The sequence below is a fragment of the Danio rerio genome, chromosome 15, assembly GCF_052040795.2.
Source record: "Danio rerio strain M-AB ecotype USA chromosome 15, GRCz13ab, whole genome shotgun sequence".
Classification (NCBI taxonomy): domain Eukaryota; kingdom Metazoa; phylum Chordata; class Actinopteri; order Cypriniformes; family Danionidae; genus Danio; species Danio rerio.
The window spans coordinates 42,925,001-42,942,088 of record NC_141035.1 but is presented as its reverse complement, the minus strand read 5'-3'; the positions used below and the strand labels follow the sequence as shown (position 1 = coordinate 42,942,088).

The 17,088-nt window shown below is 32.0% G+C and overlaps 1 protein-coding gene across 45 annotated transcripts in view; it reads right to left on the bottom strand.

Moving 5' to 3' along the window:
• Positions 1-17,088, bottom strand: part of ngef (neuronal guanine nucleotide exchange factor) — a 57,047-nt gene that overhangs the window by 20,795 nt on the left and 19,164 nt on the right. For all 45 annotated transcript variants that reach the window (XR_015509790.1, XR_015509789.1, XR_015509792.1 and 42 more), the window contains 3 exons: positions 11,402-11,628; positions 7,000-7,160; positions 2,206-2,358 (listed from right to left, as the gene is read on the bottom strand). Coding sequence is in view for 5 of the 45 variants with exons in the window: in XM_087284551.1 (XP_087140677.1) it covers positions 2,206-2,358; positions 7,000-7,160; positions 11,402-11,628 (541 nt within the window). In the remaining 40 variants the exon portion in view is untranslated. The remainder of the gene's footprint in view (positions 1-2,205; positions 2,359-6,999; positions 7,161-11,401; positions 11,629-17,088) is intronic.

Genomic DNA, 17,088 nt, shown 5'->3' with positions numbered 1-17,088 from the left:
TTGGATGATGCGAAGGGAGCCACAGGATAATGGCGTCAGTGCGCTCACCACACACTAGCTAAAGGTGGAGTGGAGAGACAGTGATAGAGCCAATTCGGTGGATGAGGATGATTGGGAGGTCATGATGGAGGGAATTTGGCCAAAACACCAGGGTTACACCACAACTCATTACGAGAAGTGCCATGGGATTTTTAGTCAGGACCTCAGTTTAACGTCTCATCCAAAAAATGGCCCCTTCACTATACTGGGGCATTAGGACTCACGCAGACCACAGGTTGAGCACCCCCTGCTGGCCTCACTAACACCACTTCCAACAGCAACCTAATTTTAGCATCAGTGAGTGACCAGTCTGCAGGGTGATATGGCTCTGGGATGCTTGTCATTTTTATGTATTTTCAAATGAAACTACAAGCAGTGTATTAGTGAAAAGGGTTTCCTAGATTATCTAGACAATCTAAATTCCTTAGATTGTATTTCAGTGTAATATTTGTATGCTTTTCAATAATATTTCAGAATGCATGAATACTTTTGCACACACCACTTTAAGGAAATCAGTAAGGCATTTTTTAAATAACACTAAAGGGAGTAAATGGTGACAGATTTTCCTTCCTCTGGTGATTTTAAAAATAAAAGTGTGATGGAATTTCACCAAGAGAAGTGAGTGTGGGAAGAATTTGAGACACTGGTGTGTGGCTGTTTCTGTTTTTTTGTGTGTATGAATTTTTGTGTGTGTATGTGTGTGTGTGTGTGTGTGTGCGCGCGTGTGTGTGCGTGCGTGTGCCACACCTACCTGTCAAGTCAAGTTACCGTGTCTCATTTAATTACAAGAGACATCACTCACAACGTCACATGTTTCGGTTACGCCACAAATGAGGAAATTCTCTTATGCGAAGCTTATTACGCATGAAGACAAAGAAAACATTTAAGACTATAAACAATGATCACTGGACCAGTTTAGTTGGTGGGTGCTTAAAAGCCATATATAGCTGGCAGAACGGCATTTTCTTTCTGTTGAAGCTGGTTGACCAAGAAAGTAGAGCCAACTAATTGATCATAGTAAAATACGGTAATTGTATTGTTACATTTTTAGAAATGTTAGATTTAAATGTGTCTTTAATAATTGCCATAAATTTCTAGAATGAAAATTTGCATAAATGTTAATTTAATTAATTCTAAATCAATAATGAATGTTAATGACCACTTCATAAACATAAAATATTGCCTCATATATAGAAGCACAACAGTAGATGTGTTCAGACTAAAACTTAAATTAATTTAGAAACAGTTTAAGGCAAAATTATTAACCTGAATTCTTTTTGAATTATTTCCCAAGTGATGTTTAAAAGTACAAAAAAACGTTTACAGTATTTCCTAGAATTTATTTTTTTTCTGGAGAACGCCTTATATATTTTAGTTTAGCTGGAATAAAAGTAGATTTAAGTACTATTTATTTTAAAATAATTTAAAAACATATATTTTTTCAATTAGTCTATATAACACCACCATTGTTGGTTGCCTAATTAACCTAACTTGCTTAATTGCCCTAATTATCATAGTTATTCCTTTGAATTGCATTAAATTAAAACAAAATTTCTTTAGATGTTAGTATGAGTATTGTTAGTTTATAGAATATCTATAAACTAATGTGCCCCAAAACAGTGACAAAATCTGCATTAAGAAGATAAAAAAACTGATATAAACATGTAAAGCTTGTAGCTAGGCAGTCGTTTCGCCCAATTGGACCAATGGTTTTATTCATGTCACCTTATACCTCAGTTTCTCATCAAATCTTTCCAATCAAATGCTCTCTAGACATGTTCTACCCCCTTCAAGACACTTCACACTTGCTTTTTATTTAATGCGATTGAGCTCAACCACTCCCACTGGCAGAGCGGTGATGAAACAAAATACTATTGGCTGTTTTTTTAAAAAGGGGAGGAGCTATACACTATGTCCCACACCCTGATCGTGTTTTGGATGAGACTACGTCAAACATCGAAGAAAAAAAAAGCACTTTAAGCTGAATTCTAGCACCTTACAAAATAACTAATAAAACATTCTGCATCCATTTCATACTGTTATGTCTATAAGTTATTTTATTGTTGTTTTGACAGACAGACATAACTGAAATAGGGATATCTGACCTCAGACAATATTACACAGCATTTCCCATTTTTCATATGCAAAGGTAAGAAGTGTTCTTACAGTATCCGCCGGTAGTTGGTCTCCTGGTAGACCTGGTTGATGACATAGCTGATAAAGACTTGGAAGTGGTTAACAGCGTGGAAATGAACAATGTCACACACATCTGAGATCAGGATGGACTCTTCGATCCGATGCTCCAGATCCATCAAAAACCTGGAAAAAAAACATGAGGTTTTCAGTAAGTATTTATGCTAGTAACTTGATAAATAAATGAATTAGCTTTAAAAAAAAAAAAAGGAGGATTACAGTTAAAATTTATGTTTACATCATAGTGTTAGCATCTTGATGAATAGATAAATACACAAATATATATAAGGTTTATACAGTAATTGTTGTGGCCTCTTCAGTCTCACATTGCTTAGAAAAGTTCAGACCTCTCAAGTCTCAATCAAAATGTGCGCATGTATTTATACTCTAAGCCAGGGGTTCATAATCGGAGTCCTGGGGGTCCAGTTTCTTGCAGATTTGAGCTCCAACTCCAATCAGACACACCTGGGCTAGTGAATCTTTCTTGAAACATCCTTGCAAGTGTGTTGAGGCAAATTGGAGCTAAAATCTGCAGGACAGTTTGAGAACCCCTGGCCTAGAGTATAAATACAGTACATGCGCACATTTTGATTAAGATTTGAGAGGTCTAAACTCTGCATTACTAGGCACTGTGAGACTCTAGGCTAGGCATTTTTAAAAGAAGACTTTTTTGGAATGGGCCAAAATTACTTCAAACTGTTGTGAGAAGCTTGTGAAAGGATACTTAAAACATTTGACCAAAGTTATACAGTTTAAAGCAAAGCTAAAAAAGTACCAAGGAAATGTATGTAAACTTTTGACTGTTGAGAAATTAATAAACAATAAAAAAAAATATCTTATTATTCTGGCAAATGTAAATCATTTAGGTAATCCTAACAGACCTAAAATAGTAAACGTTTATTATGATTTACCATCAGAGATTTTTTTTAAATGGTTATATTCCTTTTTTAGAGTGTATGTAAACTTCTGGTTTTAACTGTATTTCTTTGCAATTTGCTTTATTATATTTATTTAGTTAGTTAGTTAGTTAGTTAGTTAGTTAGTTAGTTAGTTAGTTAGTTAGTTAGTTAGTTATTACTGTATTGGAACTGTGTATGCACCATATATGTACACTTGCTGTGCATTTGTGTGATCCTTAAAGACTTTAATGTTTGCAGACTATTAGCTATGTGTCTCTTCAAATAAAGCCGCAAAAGGGAAATTAGTGTTGGGAATGTTGGTTTGTATAAATACATTTTTTTGTTTTGGTTGTTGTGGACTTCTTGTTATTCTGTTTTGTGCAAATTTATTAAAAAATCCTATAAATGAAGTATCAAAATAATAAATGAATAAACATTTATAACGTCTATATTTTTCAAATAAATGTAAATGAAAATAAACTCATTAGTTTTCATCACTGAGAAACTATTATGAGAATCATTATCAAATGAACGATTTCCATTAATAGCTGATCATAACATAACAGCAAATCAAATTATATTGATTTCTGAAGGATCATGTGATTTCTGAAAACTGAAATAAATACAGCTTTAAATTATAGAGAAATAAAATTAAACGATAAAATAGTTGAAAACAATATTTCACATTAGTAATCTGTGAAATAAATGTGAACTCAGTGATGAGAACATACTTCTTTCTCACCAGTATATTGTATAGTGTACACTGAAAATCCACTGGAAACAGTGAAAACATTTATCTTTCAAGGAACTTTAACTTCAGCTCAACAGATTTAGCTTAGCTGTGCACCGCTAACAAAGACGTCTTATATAAGGGGGAAAAAAGCAGGCATCAGTCTTGTAATCCAGTGTTCTGCAGTGTGTGAGAGCCGATCTGCTCCTGACTCACGCTCATGATTCATCGCATTAGTGGGTGGATTTTCATGCTATGCAGCGAACGGACTGGAATCAAATCAATCGCAGAAACACTTTCATTTTAGCCAGTGGGCAATAATGGGTGTCGAGCTGAATGGGAGGTTTCAATGCTTAAATAGGATTGAAGAAAGATTATGCACTGTGTTTCAAATGATGTTTATTATCATTGATTTGACTGTTGTGCTAGGCAAAACATGTTTGAACTGCTTGGGAAAATTCGAAAGCTATTTATTGAATCACTAATGGCAGATGTCGTATTGTGTTGCTACACATTAATAACATATACAAAAATACACATTTAAAAGATCCCACTTTATATCAAGTGTCCTTAACTACTATGTGCTTGCATTAAAATATAAATATAATTTACTTAAAGTGTTCATAATGCATTGCAGAACTTTTCTGGTGCTACTGAGGTGAGATATGGATAAGGTTGGGGACATATGTATTGCAACAGCTCGGAGACCTCCAAGTAGAAGGGACTTAAACCAAGGGAAGTTTGGGTTTAGGTGTTGTAGATGGAGTAGACATTAATAAAACACATCCGGTTACTGTGAGGTTGGGTTTAAGGTTAGGGTAGGTGTAGACATTAATAAAAATACAAAGGGTTACAGTGAGGTTGGGTTTAGGTGCTGTAGGTGGAGTGTATATTAATGAAACACATCTGGTTACTGTGAGGTTGGGTTTGGGGTTGGGGTAGGTGTGGATGCTAATAAAACACAACAGGTTACTGTGAGGTTAGGTTTAGGGTTAGAGTAGGTGTAGACATTCATAAAGCACAATATTGGACTCAATATTAAATATTAAATAAATAAATAAAAATAAAAACTCTAGGTTTGTAAAGCCCACTTGGAACCTGAACGCCCACCCACTTGTAGCTGGCTCCGTTTACACCCTTCTCGACAGGTTTGGGGCTATGGGTTGGTTTTAGTGAGGGTTAAGGTGTAATTAATTAGAGATGTAGTTACATGCAGGCATTAAATCAAGCATAAGTACAATGTAAAAGCATGCATTTACACAATAGGTATATTGTAAAGAATTATTATTAAGTTCAGTGTTATTACATATTAGTTAAAGACATTAAATATAAAGTGGGGCCATTTAAAATATATAATATGAATATAATAAAACTTTCTATGCATGTATAAAAGTATAAAAAAAAATTAAATATTTTTTAAAGCTGACAAATATCAAACATTTAAAGCATAAAATATTTTGAAACAAATATAAAGATGTATTTATATTTTTATATTGAAACAAAAAAATTTAAATGGAAAAATGATCAATATAAATATATTAAAAATAATTATTAAGCACATAATAATAAAATATGTAATATTTTTTAAACAAGTATTTAGACGCATATTATTGAATTTAACATATAAAGATACAGGAATGAATAAATATGCAATCAATTATAAAATACATTTAAAATGTAAATTTTTTTTGCATCTTGCATCAAAACCTTGACATTATTATATATTATTTTAAATATATAGGGTTGGGTGATTTGGCCTAAAATCTAAACCTTGACTGATTGAGCATTTTAATTTTATTCCGATTAAGGAGTGATTATTTTGTTTATTTATTTAATTTTTGTGCCCTTATAATTCACTAATAAGTTTTGTACAAAAATATGCTCACATGTATTGTGCTCACAAAAGTATGCAACCGCACGAAGGCTGCACCATACCCATGCGTTCGACGCAGAAGTATAAATCAGCCTTAACAAAGCGGGCCACGTGACCATACGCGGTAGCGAAAGTAATTGAAGAAATTGACATGGAAAAATTCTATCAATTATAGGTTCTGAATGTCGATTTCGATTACTTTTCGATTAATCGCCCAGCCCTAATATAAATGTAGGCATATATTTTTTATTTAAAATACACCAAAATATAACATTACCAAAAAATAAATACATTAATAAAAACATTACCAAATAAAAAATAAATTAAATGCTGACATATTTTAAAATGTATATTTATGCAAATAAAATACCATAATTATTAAAATTAATAAATATGTTTCAAATTAACATGTATTAGCAAAAATAAATATTTAATATATTTTGTGTAAAGCATATATTTATACACATATTGTAAGTTAAATTGCATACATTTCTAAATATTATACAATTTTTACATGCATTATATTAGTATTAATAGGCGACATGGTGGCTCAGTGGTTAGCACTGTCACCTCACAGCAAGAAGGTCGCTGGTTCGAATCTTAGCTGGACCAGTTGGCATTTCTTTGTTAAGTTTGCATGTTCTCCAGGTGTTGGCGTGGGTTTCCACCGGGTGCTCTGGTTTTCCCCTGAGTCCAAACAAAGACATGCGCTATAGGTGAATTGAATAAACTAAATTGGCCGTAGTGTGTGTGTGTGTGTGTGTGTGTGTGTGTGTGTGTGTGTGCGCGTGTGTGTGTGTAAATGTAAGAGTGTATGGGCCTTTCCCAATACAGTGTTGCAGCTAGAAGTGCATCCGCTGTGTAAAACATGCTGGATAAATTGGTGGTTCATTCCGCTGTGGTGACCCCTGATGAATAAACCTACACAAAAACATATATTTAAAGCATACACCTATAGAAACTATTAGGAGACCACTTCAATATTTCCAGTTTGTTAGGATCTACTGTGTTTATTAGGTTTGGGTTGTGTAAATAGTTGATATTTGTTTTATTCTATTAAGGTCTATATTTAATATGAGAGCTTTTAATACTAATACACCCACTCTAACCCATTACTAATGAAGAAAAAGCCACTGCGGTCTAGACAAACAGTTTAGGCCTCTTTCACAGCACGGAAACCATTATGTAGGCAGGGAGGTTTAACTGGAAACCACAAAAGCATTAAATGTATCGCTGACCGCATGCGTTCCCTATCAGACACATACTTTTCGCTTGCCTTCATGATGTCCGTAATGTTGGAGAACAGAAAGTGCATGTCAGACTGACTCAAAGTGTTGACAAGAAGAGGGTTTCGGAGGAAATGTGTCTCCAGAAGCTCCAAGCTTTTGTAATAGGAAGCCTCAGAGGTCACCAGTTCAAACATGGCCTGCAGACAGAGAAAGACACAATTATCTTGGCTTCACTGATAATTCTGAGCATGTATTGTAAGCTAGCACATTGTGTACTGTTCAAAAGTTCAGTATGATTTTTCATATTTGTCCCTATTTTACATTTTACACTTCAAATCTCCTTTAAGAATGTAATGTTACTGTTTGTACATTAAAAAACAAAACTGTAGACTGTAGATAAAAACACAACATCTGTTATATATAGTAACATCTGTTACTATTATACATAGTATATATATATATATATATATATATATATATATATATATATATATATATATATATATACATAGTATATATATATATATATATATATATATATATATATATATATATATATATACTATGTATAATAGTATATATATATATATATATATATATATATATATATATATATATATATATATATATATATACACAGCTCAACAATAAGGACTGCCCGATGGCCCGGGGCCAGCATGTGAGATGCTCGGGACAGTAGACAGGATCGTTACTGGCCCGATAGGGCCTCTAATGCCCTGTCACTAAAGTTTAATTTGCCTGTGACTATTTGTCAATTGCGTGCAAATACAGTCAGAATAGAGAAACCGTTTGTGTTTTTAAGCCTTCAAATGCAACCTTCTCGGTTCCTCTTATCTGATTGGATGTTGTGAGCATGTTATTTTTTTCCGTAACAATCAGTACAGCTAAGAGACAGCAACATGGCGGCAACATCAAGTAATGATGCTAAAGGAAAAGCAGAATGTCTTGGAAGCAGACATTTATGAGGGTACACCACGACTAAAAAAATGAAGTGATGTTTTGTACAGTTTGGCGTTAGTTTGGCAGGTCAGTCATCTTTTGGTTTTGCAAAAAAAATCCTTGCACATTTTGCTATTTTGTTTGCAAAACACTTTATTAACAATTTTGAAATATTTAAATTCTAGATTTACAAATATTTTGACTTTTTTTTTATTTGTGGCTTAGAAAAAGCTATTAACTTTTTTTGGTGGGGCCAGTGACAATATTGGCAGGGCAAGTAAAAATCTGAACCACTGGTCCGATTGGGCCAGTAGAAAAAAATCCTTAGCGTTGAACCCTGATATATATATATATATATATATATATATATATATATATATATATATATATATATATATATATATAAAAAGTTATCTATCTTAAAGGGGACCTATTATGCAAAATCTCTTTTATAAGTGGTGTAAATGCATTTGTGTGGCAACAGTGTGTGAATATAATCAGCCTCTAATGAGTTTTTGTCTATATTAACCTCATTAAAAGGGACTTACTATGCAAAATCCCTATTAAAAGGATTTTGTAAGACAGTTGTGTGACAACAGTGTGTGCATATAGCCAGCCTCTAATGGTCAAATCTTATTAATTGTATTTTTTATAATCACACTTCATCAAAACAATCTGCAGAAACTAATTGATTGACATTTTTGTAGGGGTCATCTGAGGTAGAAAGCCTGGCCTATTAGTGATGATCGCTCCCTCATTTGCATAGACAGCCCTGAGTAAGAAGCAGGTTGTACTTTTAAACTAGAAGTTTGCATGTTTCCTCCGATTTTACAAATTTATGAATCAAACAAATGTATTTTACGCTGTTAACAGAAATATACCCATACAACAGGTTCACATATTAGTTTCCTGTATTTATTATCACATAACCACAGCTTTATTGTGCAGAAAAGAGACTTCTGAACACTAATGTATATGACAAATGAATGTAGTCATTACGGGTGTCAAAATTAATAGTTTCTTTGGTGCACCGCGATGCAGACGTGGACAATTTGGTATTGGTTCAGTAGTAATCATAACCGATTATTATGTAGTGACGTAATTTATCTTATATGCGCTATGTCGCCGTAGCTTACTATGGCGAGGGAGGCAAGCGCAAGTATTTACAAGGCTCCCACTACGTAAAAACGCAGAAGCTGTGCACAATTTCAATGCATGCATGTTTGCTGGATAGTCTTTTACTGACACTTACAGCAGAAGCCCCTATTTCACTGCAATTGAGATAATGAAAGTAAACTCATTTCTCTCTCTCTCTCTCTCTCTCTCAATTTTAATTTCAATTTCAATAATTGCTTTATTGGCATGACAATTGTTACAAATGTATTGCCAAAGCAGTTATAAAGTTTACATAAAAAGTAACATACATATATAATAAAAAAAATCAAAAACAAAACAGTACACACAGTAAATAGCAGTAGTAGCAAAAAAATAATAATAAAAAATAAAATAGATGATATTTATATATAATAATTAAATAAAATATCAACAATACATCATATTATTCAATATAACACATTAATATTCAATATATTATATTATTATTCAACATTAATTATTCATACAAATCAATACAAAAAAAGATCAGAATAAACTAAATTTTTAGGATAAAACAGTAATAAAAACAATAATAATCAGTATATTTACAATGATTCATTTATAATCATCTAGGTGTGTGTGTGTGTGTGTGTGTGTGTGTGTATGTGTGTGTGTGTGTGTGTTTGTGTGTGTTTGGAGGCACATCACTGATGTTTTTATTGGTCTGCTCTCTCTTTTTGTGACAGACATTATTGAATTGGGCCGCTAGAAGGACACACTAATTTTTTTCCCCTAGTAAATATCTCTCTCTCTAACTGTGGCCCACTTGACCTGCTGGCAAGACTTTTCCTCTTCTCTCGGCTGTTACAGTGATACTTCTGGATACAGACACGAGTGTCACTCATCTATGAAGAGCGCCAGCAGGTAAGAGCTAATTGCAGCCCTTACTGTTGAGCGCGTGACCAATCAAAGGGGTGTAAAAAAAGAACTTGCTAGACAAGGCTCAGAAAACGAGTAGGATATTTATATTTGTTTATTTGCTATGAATGCTTGTGTTGTTTAAAGATACAGATAATGTATCTGACTTTGTAATAAAGGACAAAATTGTATTACAAATACTTTATAAATATTAATATCTTTATACATTTTAATACAAGAATTGCTGTGCTGTGAAGATAATATGAAACTGTGTATGGAAAGCATTGTCAATGCACTGAGATATCGAATTGAACCAAATTGATGGCATAATAATTGTAATCGAACCGAACCGTGAGACTAGGGTTGTAACGGTATGAATTTTTTACGGTATGATAATCGTCTAAAACAATACCATGGTTTGACGGTTTCGCGGTATACGGTATGTTACAAATGTTACAAAATAATAGAACAGTGAAGCAAATTTGACTTTTTCCAAATAATATATTTTCAGTTACTATAAACAACACCACTTACAATGAACAAATAAAAATAAGAAAATAATAAATAATGTGTCAAAGTCCAAATAAAGTCCAAATAAACATGGTGCAAATCCTCAGTAAAAAATAGATATAAATATTTACTATACTATAAATAGTTACATAACGAAACTAGATTCAATATGGAACATCCTTAGGTTTTATGTGCCAGCATGGATATGGTTGTCTATCGATATGGATTTGGATATGGTTGTCTGCAATGCAGACAAACAGCTGCATCTTCATTTGCGTCTTTTGAAAACAGCAAGAGCAGCAGTTCGTCTTTGCTGTGTCACTGTTTTGTCATGTTTCTGTGCTGCTGTGCATGCAAAAGTACTTAGTATGAGAATTATTTCATGCAAAACTTTTTTTTTTTTTGGCGTTTTATTTAGCCGCGCATAAATGTATGCCTTTCTCTCATTCCGTGTTGTTCAAAAAGCTTGGTCCACAAACAAAAGCGAAACCTATGCTTATTGGTTGTGATATAGCGAGTTTGAACCAATCTGGGCATGGAGGAGGGACAATGCATCAATGTGTCATGTCTGATTTGTCCGGAGACACAGTGACGAGCGTTTCTTTGTCAAATCAGCGTTGTCAAATGTTGATGACGTAACCGCACTGATTCCGGAGCCTCTGAAAGTCCGCGAATGTTATGTGATACAGCAGAAAGCTGAGATTCTCTTCTTTATGCCAATCTTTGAATTATATGAATCGGATCAGCGGATCAAAAGTTATTAAACATTTAAGAGCAATACTTATTTTTAGCCGCGGGCAGCTGTCTCGGTCTTTAAGGGTTAAAACCGTTGATATGCAATTGTTCATGGTATGATAAACGTGCACGTTCAAATCGTGGTAAACCGTCATACCGGTATATTGTTACAACCCTACGTGAGACCAGTGCATGTTCACACCTCTAGTAGTCATCATACCTCCTGCAGTATAATCTCTTTTGGCTCCAGTGTCTGCAGCAGTCCACTCTTCTTCACGGCGTCCAGGTTCTGCCACAGATTCAGTGAGTTAGTGCTGCTCCTCAGCTGGAGCTGCAGAGCAGGAGCAGCCAAGACCCCTGAACCTGCAGTGGGAAGACCATCTCTCTGCCGCCGCTGATCGATCTCCTGCTGCTTGGAGGTGTCGCGGTACTCCTGATACAAAACATCTGCACACAAACACACACAATGCTGATTCAGAGATAATAATAATTCCTTACATTTATATAGCGCTATTCTGGGTACTCAACGTGATTTACAGATGCTGTTGGGGGGAAATCTCCTCATCCACCAGCAGAAAGACAATATACTGGTCATGACATCTTAACTAAAAATCACAATATAGACTTTCAAAGCTATTTTATGTTTATACAGTGCTCAGTATATACAAGTAATCCCCTCGCAAATCTCTCTTTTAAATTTATATTTTTAATAGGAAGCTATACAATATTATATTTGTGCATATAGATTAGGTCCGTACTGAAGACAAATCTGGAGCTAATCTAACAAAATAACTTCTGATAACGGTCCAAAAACTAGCACACCCAAATTTATAAGTTATAGAAAAATATTAAATACTGGTTTAAAAAAGAAGAAAATCAATAGAAGCTTGATATTTTGTAGGTTGTATTTATTTTTTTATTTTTTTGCAATATTTTGCTTGAATTTAATTGTATTATCTTTCAATTTCTAAATATGTTTGGTAACTAAAATATTATTTTGATAAATATATCTGTTTAATAAATATGTTTTGTTTAAATGCACCAAAATACATTGCCTATACTCACTGAGAAATTGAGAAAATAATAATTTTTAAAAATGGGCTGTATACAATTATGCCGAGCACTGTATAAATTCAGTATATATAATGTGATTTCTACATGAGAGCAAAAAGTCAACTAAAATCTATCGTAAATTTTATTACGATATTAATTTTAAAATATGCTGAATTTCAAATGAATTTGTCTTTTTTGATGTTGTATTCATTAAAGAATCCTGAAAACAATCCAACAGTGCATTCACCAAGACAAAAACTAAGATTGAAATATGCATATTTAAATGAAACACTGAAATGTGATTTGTCCTTGAACATAATTTTTTATATGAATGTTTTCTCTTTTATTTAAAATAACTTCACCCTCTTTCAGTAACATCTCTTCTCTGATTTGTATTTACTGGTATGTGTTTACTCAATCACATGCACATATCCAAAAATAGATTCCATGTACATTTAAGGAAAAAAAAATCTATGTTATCTAAACTAATAATCACAATATAGACTTTCAAAGCTGTTTTGTGTATATAAGAACACTACAAATATAATGTGATTTTTACTTAAGAGAAAAAAAGTCAAATTAAATTTCTTAAATTTATATTTTTGTGTATAAGGTGTCAAATTAGCAATAAAAACTGATGCAAGTACACTAATCAGTTTATTAGGTAAACCTGTTCAATTGTGGTAATATTTATTTAATCCCACCAGTCACAATGGGCTATATGGATATGTGTTTTTCAGCCACCAATAAACTTCCGGTGAAAGGTTGATGTGACTATTTACAATTTCATAAGGTTTCTTTTACAGCATGGAGAATGCAATTTAATTCAAATATAATGCATGAATTAATCAAATGTAACATTAATAAATAAATAAATGTTTAAATAAATGGACTTCAGCATTCATTTTAGGGCTGAACAATATATCGTTTCAGCATCAATATCGCAATGTGTGAATCTGCAATAGTCACATCACAGGATCTGTAATGTTGAGTTGGGATTATAAGTAACCCTAAGTTTAACCCTGATAACAAAATAACTTTTTATTAGCTGTGACTACTTAAGGTAGAGCGAATTTAAACCATTTGTAGTATAGAAATTTTACAATTTGTACTAAAAACAATATAACTGCATTTAAATATTTTTATTATGAAGACTAGAAGTCAACATTTGAAGTATATAAAGAAGTGTTTGTTTTTGTCTTAAAATAAGTGCGGATGTTGTTGAACAGTTTTTTGACAGCTTTGATCTACATGTAATGTTCAATTCTTATTTTCCATTTGATTATTTAAATTTTGTGCAATAATACTGTTTAACTCTCCGGAGAACCGCAAAGAATTGTTTATTTAACTTGTATCTTTGCTCTATTTTATTAATTATGTTGGTAATTAGTTTATTATATTTTATCCAGATTCACTCCCCTTCAATATCATCACAATCAATGTAAAATTCTGAATGATTTTCTAAAAAGAGTTATAAGCCATATTATATTCATATCACAATATATATCACATAAAAACTAAATATCGCAATGTCAGTGTTTTCCAATATCGTGCAGCTCTAATTCATTTAGCTGTTCAAGCATGAAACAAGATGAAATGTTGTTTAAACGCAAGCACCTTCAGTAGCAGCAGAGCAAACATTGAAAATACTGTGGTAAAATAAATGTCCATATTTTAAACACATGGCGAAGAACAATATATTTTAATGCAGTGCTTCTTGTCTGGTCTGAAACTCAAATATTATCTTTTCTTAATCAATCATTGCCTTTTAAACAAACCAGATCTTAAACACTGCCCTTTTATAATGACATTGAAAATTAAAGAGTCTCTGTGCATATACACCATTGTGACCACAATTATTGCTTGCATGTTTTTATGTGATATTAAAAAAACAACTCTTATTATGAAGCACATGTTCATATACAATAAAAATGTAAGATGTCTTAGTTCAGGGCAGGTCTAACATGATGGGTAGTTTGGGGCTGTGAAAATACACATTTATTTCTTGGAACTGCCCTCTTAATGCAAGGATGAAGTCAAATCTCAAAGTTAATTCTTTCATAGCTCATTCATTCTTTTTGCACAAATCATTATGTATCTAATCAGCCCAAAACATGACAACAACTTAATGCATTTAGGTATGTAGATGTGGTCAAGACAAATTCAGCCAAGAACCAGCTCAAACCAGCTTGTGACCAGCTTAAAAATCAGCTCATGAACAGCTAGAAATCAGCTTAAACCAGCCCGAAGCAGCAGTTATGCTTCAAAATTGTCTAATCATATCTTAAAAACCACCTTATTCAAAAATATAGATATTTAATAGAGGATAAAAATTACAGCTAAATAACTTTTATTAATAGAAAAAGTTTGCCTGCTCTAATAAGTATTGATTTCTGCAGCCACATTCAGATAGTAGGGTCAGAATTTAGCACAAACAACATGAAAGCATGAAATCATCTGTCAGTGGATCAGCAGATCAGCTGGTGTTGCTACAGTTATGTTTGCTGGTAGATTTTACACTTTGTATCCCTTAATACTGATTACATACTGTATGTGTGATGTTTTATGCTCACATAAGTAATTAAAGGTTTATTTATATAGCACCTTTCCCAGAAATTGAGTCATAAAGTGCTTTACAATAAGAGAAAACAACACATAACAATCTTGATGAATCAGTGGCATGGGGAATTAAAGGGATAGTTCACCCAAAAATAAAAATTGTGCCATTATTTGCTCACTGTTTACATAATTCTATACCAGTTTGAGCTTTTAGTTCTGTTAAACTATTCAGAAGAATGTTGGAAACCTGTAACCATTAGCTTCAATAGTAGGAAACCTAAATACTATGGAAGTAAATGTTTTGCGGTTTCCAAAATGTGTTACAAATATCTCCTTTCGTGACTTTTTTTTTTAATCAAACAGGTATGGAACAAAGAAAGTGTAAGTAAATGATGACATGATTGTAATTTTTGGGTGAACTATCCCTTTAGGATGGTCCAAACTGGTAAGACCAGGTAAAATATTTGCATTTATAATTAGCCCAAATCATCCAATTATTTATTAATCATTACTGCATTAGAAAAGCTGGACGTGACTGAAGTCTTGATCTCATGTGAGTTTTATATTCCAGCAGATTGTAACTCAGTCAGCAGAAATGCTTCAGCTACAACAACAACACACACATTTCACTGCAGGCTCCTCATGCCATGAAAACATGACGCATGAGAGCTGGAAATCAAATCAAAAACAACCTCACATACAAAAGATTTACCCGTCTCTAAACATTTACATGATTAACAGCATGCACATTCTGCATATATATGTTGATGCGTGAGAAATGAAAATAGCCTAATATTTACCTGTCCTTAAACTTTACATGATAACAGCATGTGCATTCTGTATATACTGTACATGTGGGTATGTGTACAAAGTTACCCTTTCGAGAAGGTGACACACACAAAAAAAGGAAAAGGAAAGCAGTTGCATAATGTCCTGTACTCACATTCAACAAGACCTTCAGGTGGGTGTTCAACACTTTCACTTATATAACAGAGCGAGAAGAGAAGAGAAGAGAAGAGAAGAGAAGAGAAGAGAAGAGAAGAGAAGAGAAGAGAAGAGAAGAGAAGAGAAGAGAAGAGAAATAATGAAATCACAATGAGATGAGACAATGAACAATAGACTTGAAGATACTGTGTGCAGAAGAAATGATAAGGATAGAATGATAAAAAATAAATGGATATTATGAATATAAATTTTCATTTAACATATTAATTACTCACTATATACTCAAAACAGATTTTGTGTATTTGATTGTTAGATAAATTGCATTATATTTTGCATATGCATTTAGATGTAAAATATATATTTTATATTTATATTCAAATTTTTATATTTTATTTATATTCCAAAGAGATACATTTACATCCTCTGTATTTATTTTCTCTTTATATATTTAACATATCACATATTTATATATATTTAACACATCCTAATTTCTTTGGGGGTTTTTTTGGTGTGTATTTGGATACGTTTATAACATGTATTTAATATTTATTTGGATTTGCATTTTGATTAACAGACACATTTAACATTCATTCATTTATTTTCTTGTATCCTGATATTTTTTGTATGTTTACATAACCCTTTTTTAATGTAAAACGACATCACATTGATTTAACTATCTAAATTGCTTAATATATATCCATTACATCCTATAGACATTCCTGATTTCTCCTGAAAAATATAGCTGTTTTTGTATATGCACAATAAACACATTTTTAAATAAATTTTGTAAATATTTGATACATATAAATTATCGGTCAAAATTTTGGGTCAAAAATTTTCATGTTTTTTTATTTTAAGAAAATTATTTTGTTAATCAAGGCGGTATTCATTAAAAGTAAATAAATTGCAAAATTGTTAAATATTTATAAAAAAAATTAAATAACTGCTTTTCTTTCGTATGTAGTTTCAAATAAAATTTTTACTCATTTACATTATTGCTTTTATTACTATTACCATTTATAATATTAATATTAATACTATTAATACTAATAATATTAATATATTTCACATATTTCTGAAGGAATATGTGACTGTAGACTGGAGTAATGAAGCTAAAAAAAATCAAAATAAATTAAATTTTGATTAAAAATAAATTAAATAATAAACTAATTTTAAACAGTTATTTTATAGTTCGATAACTTTTTTGTAATAGTTTTATTTATTTTTCTTCTGTATATATATACATATATATACATATATATATATATATATATATATATATATATATATACATACATATATATATATATATATATATATATATATATATATATATATATATATATATAT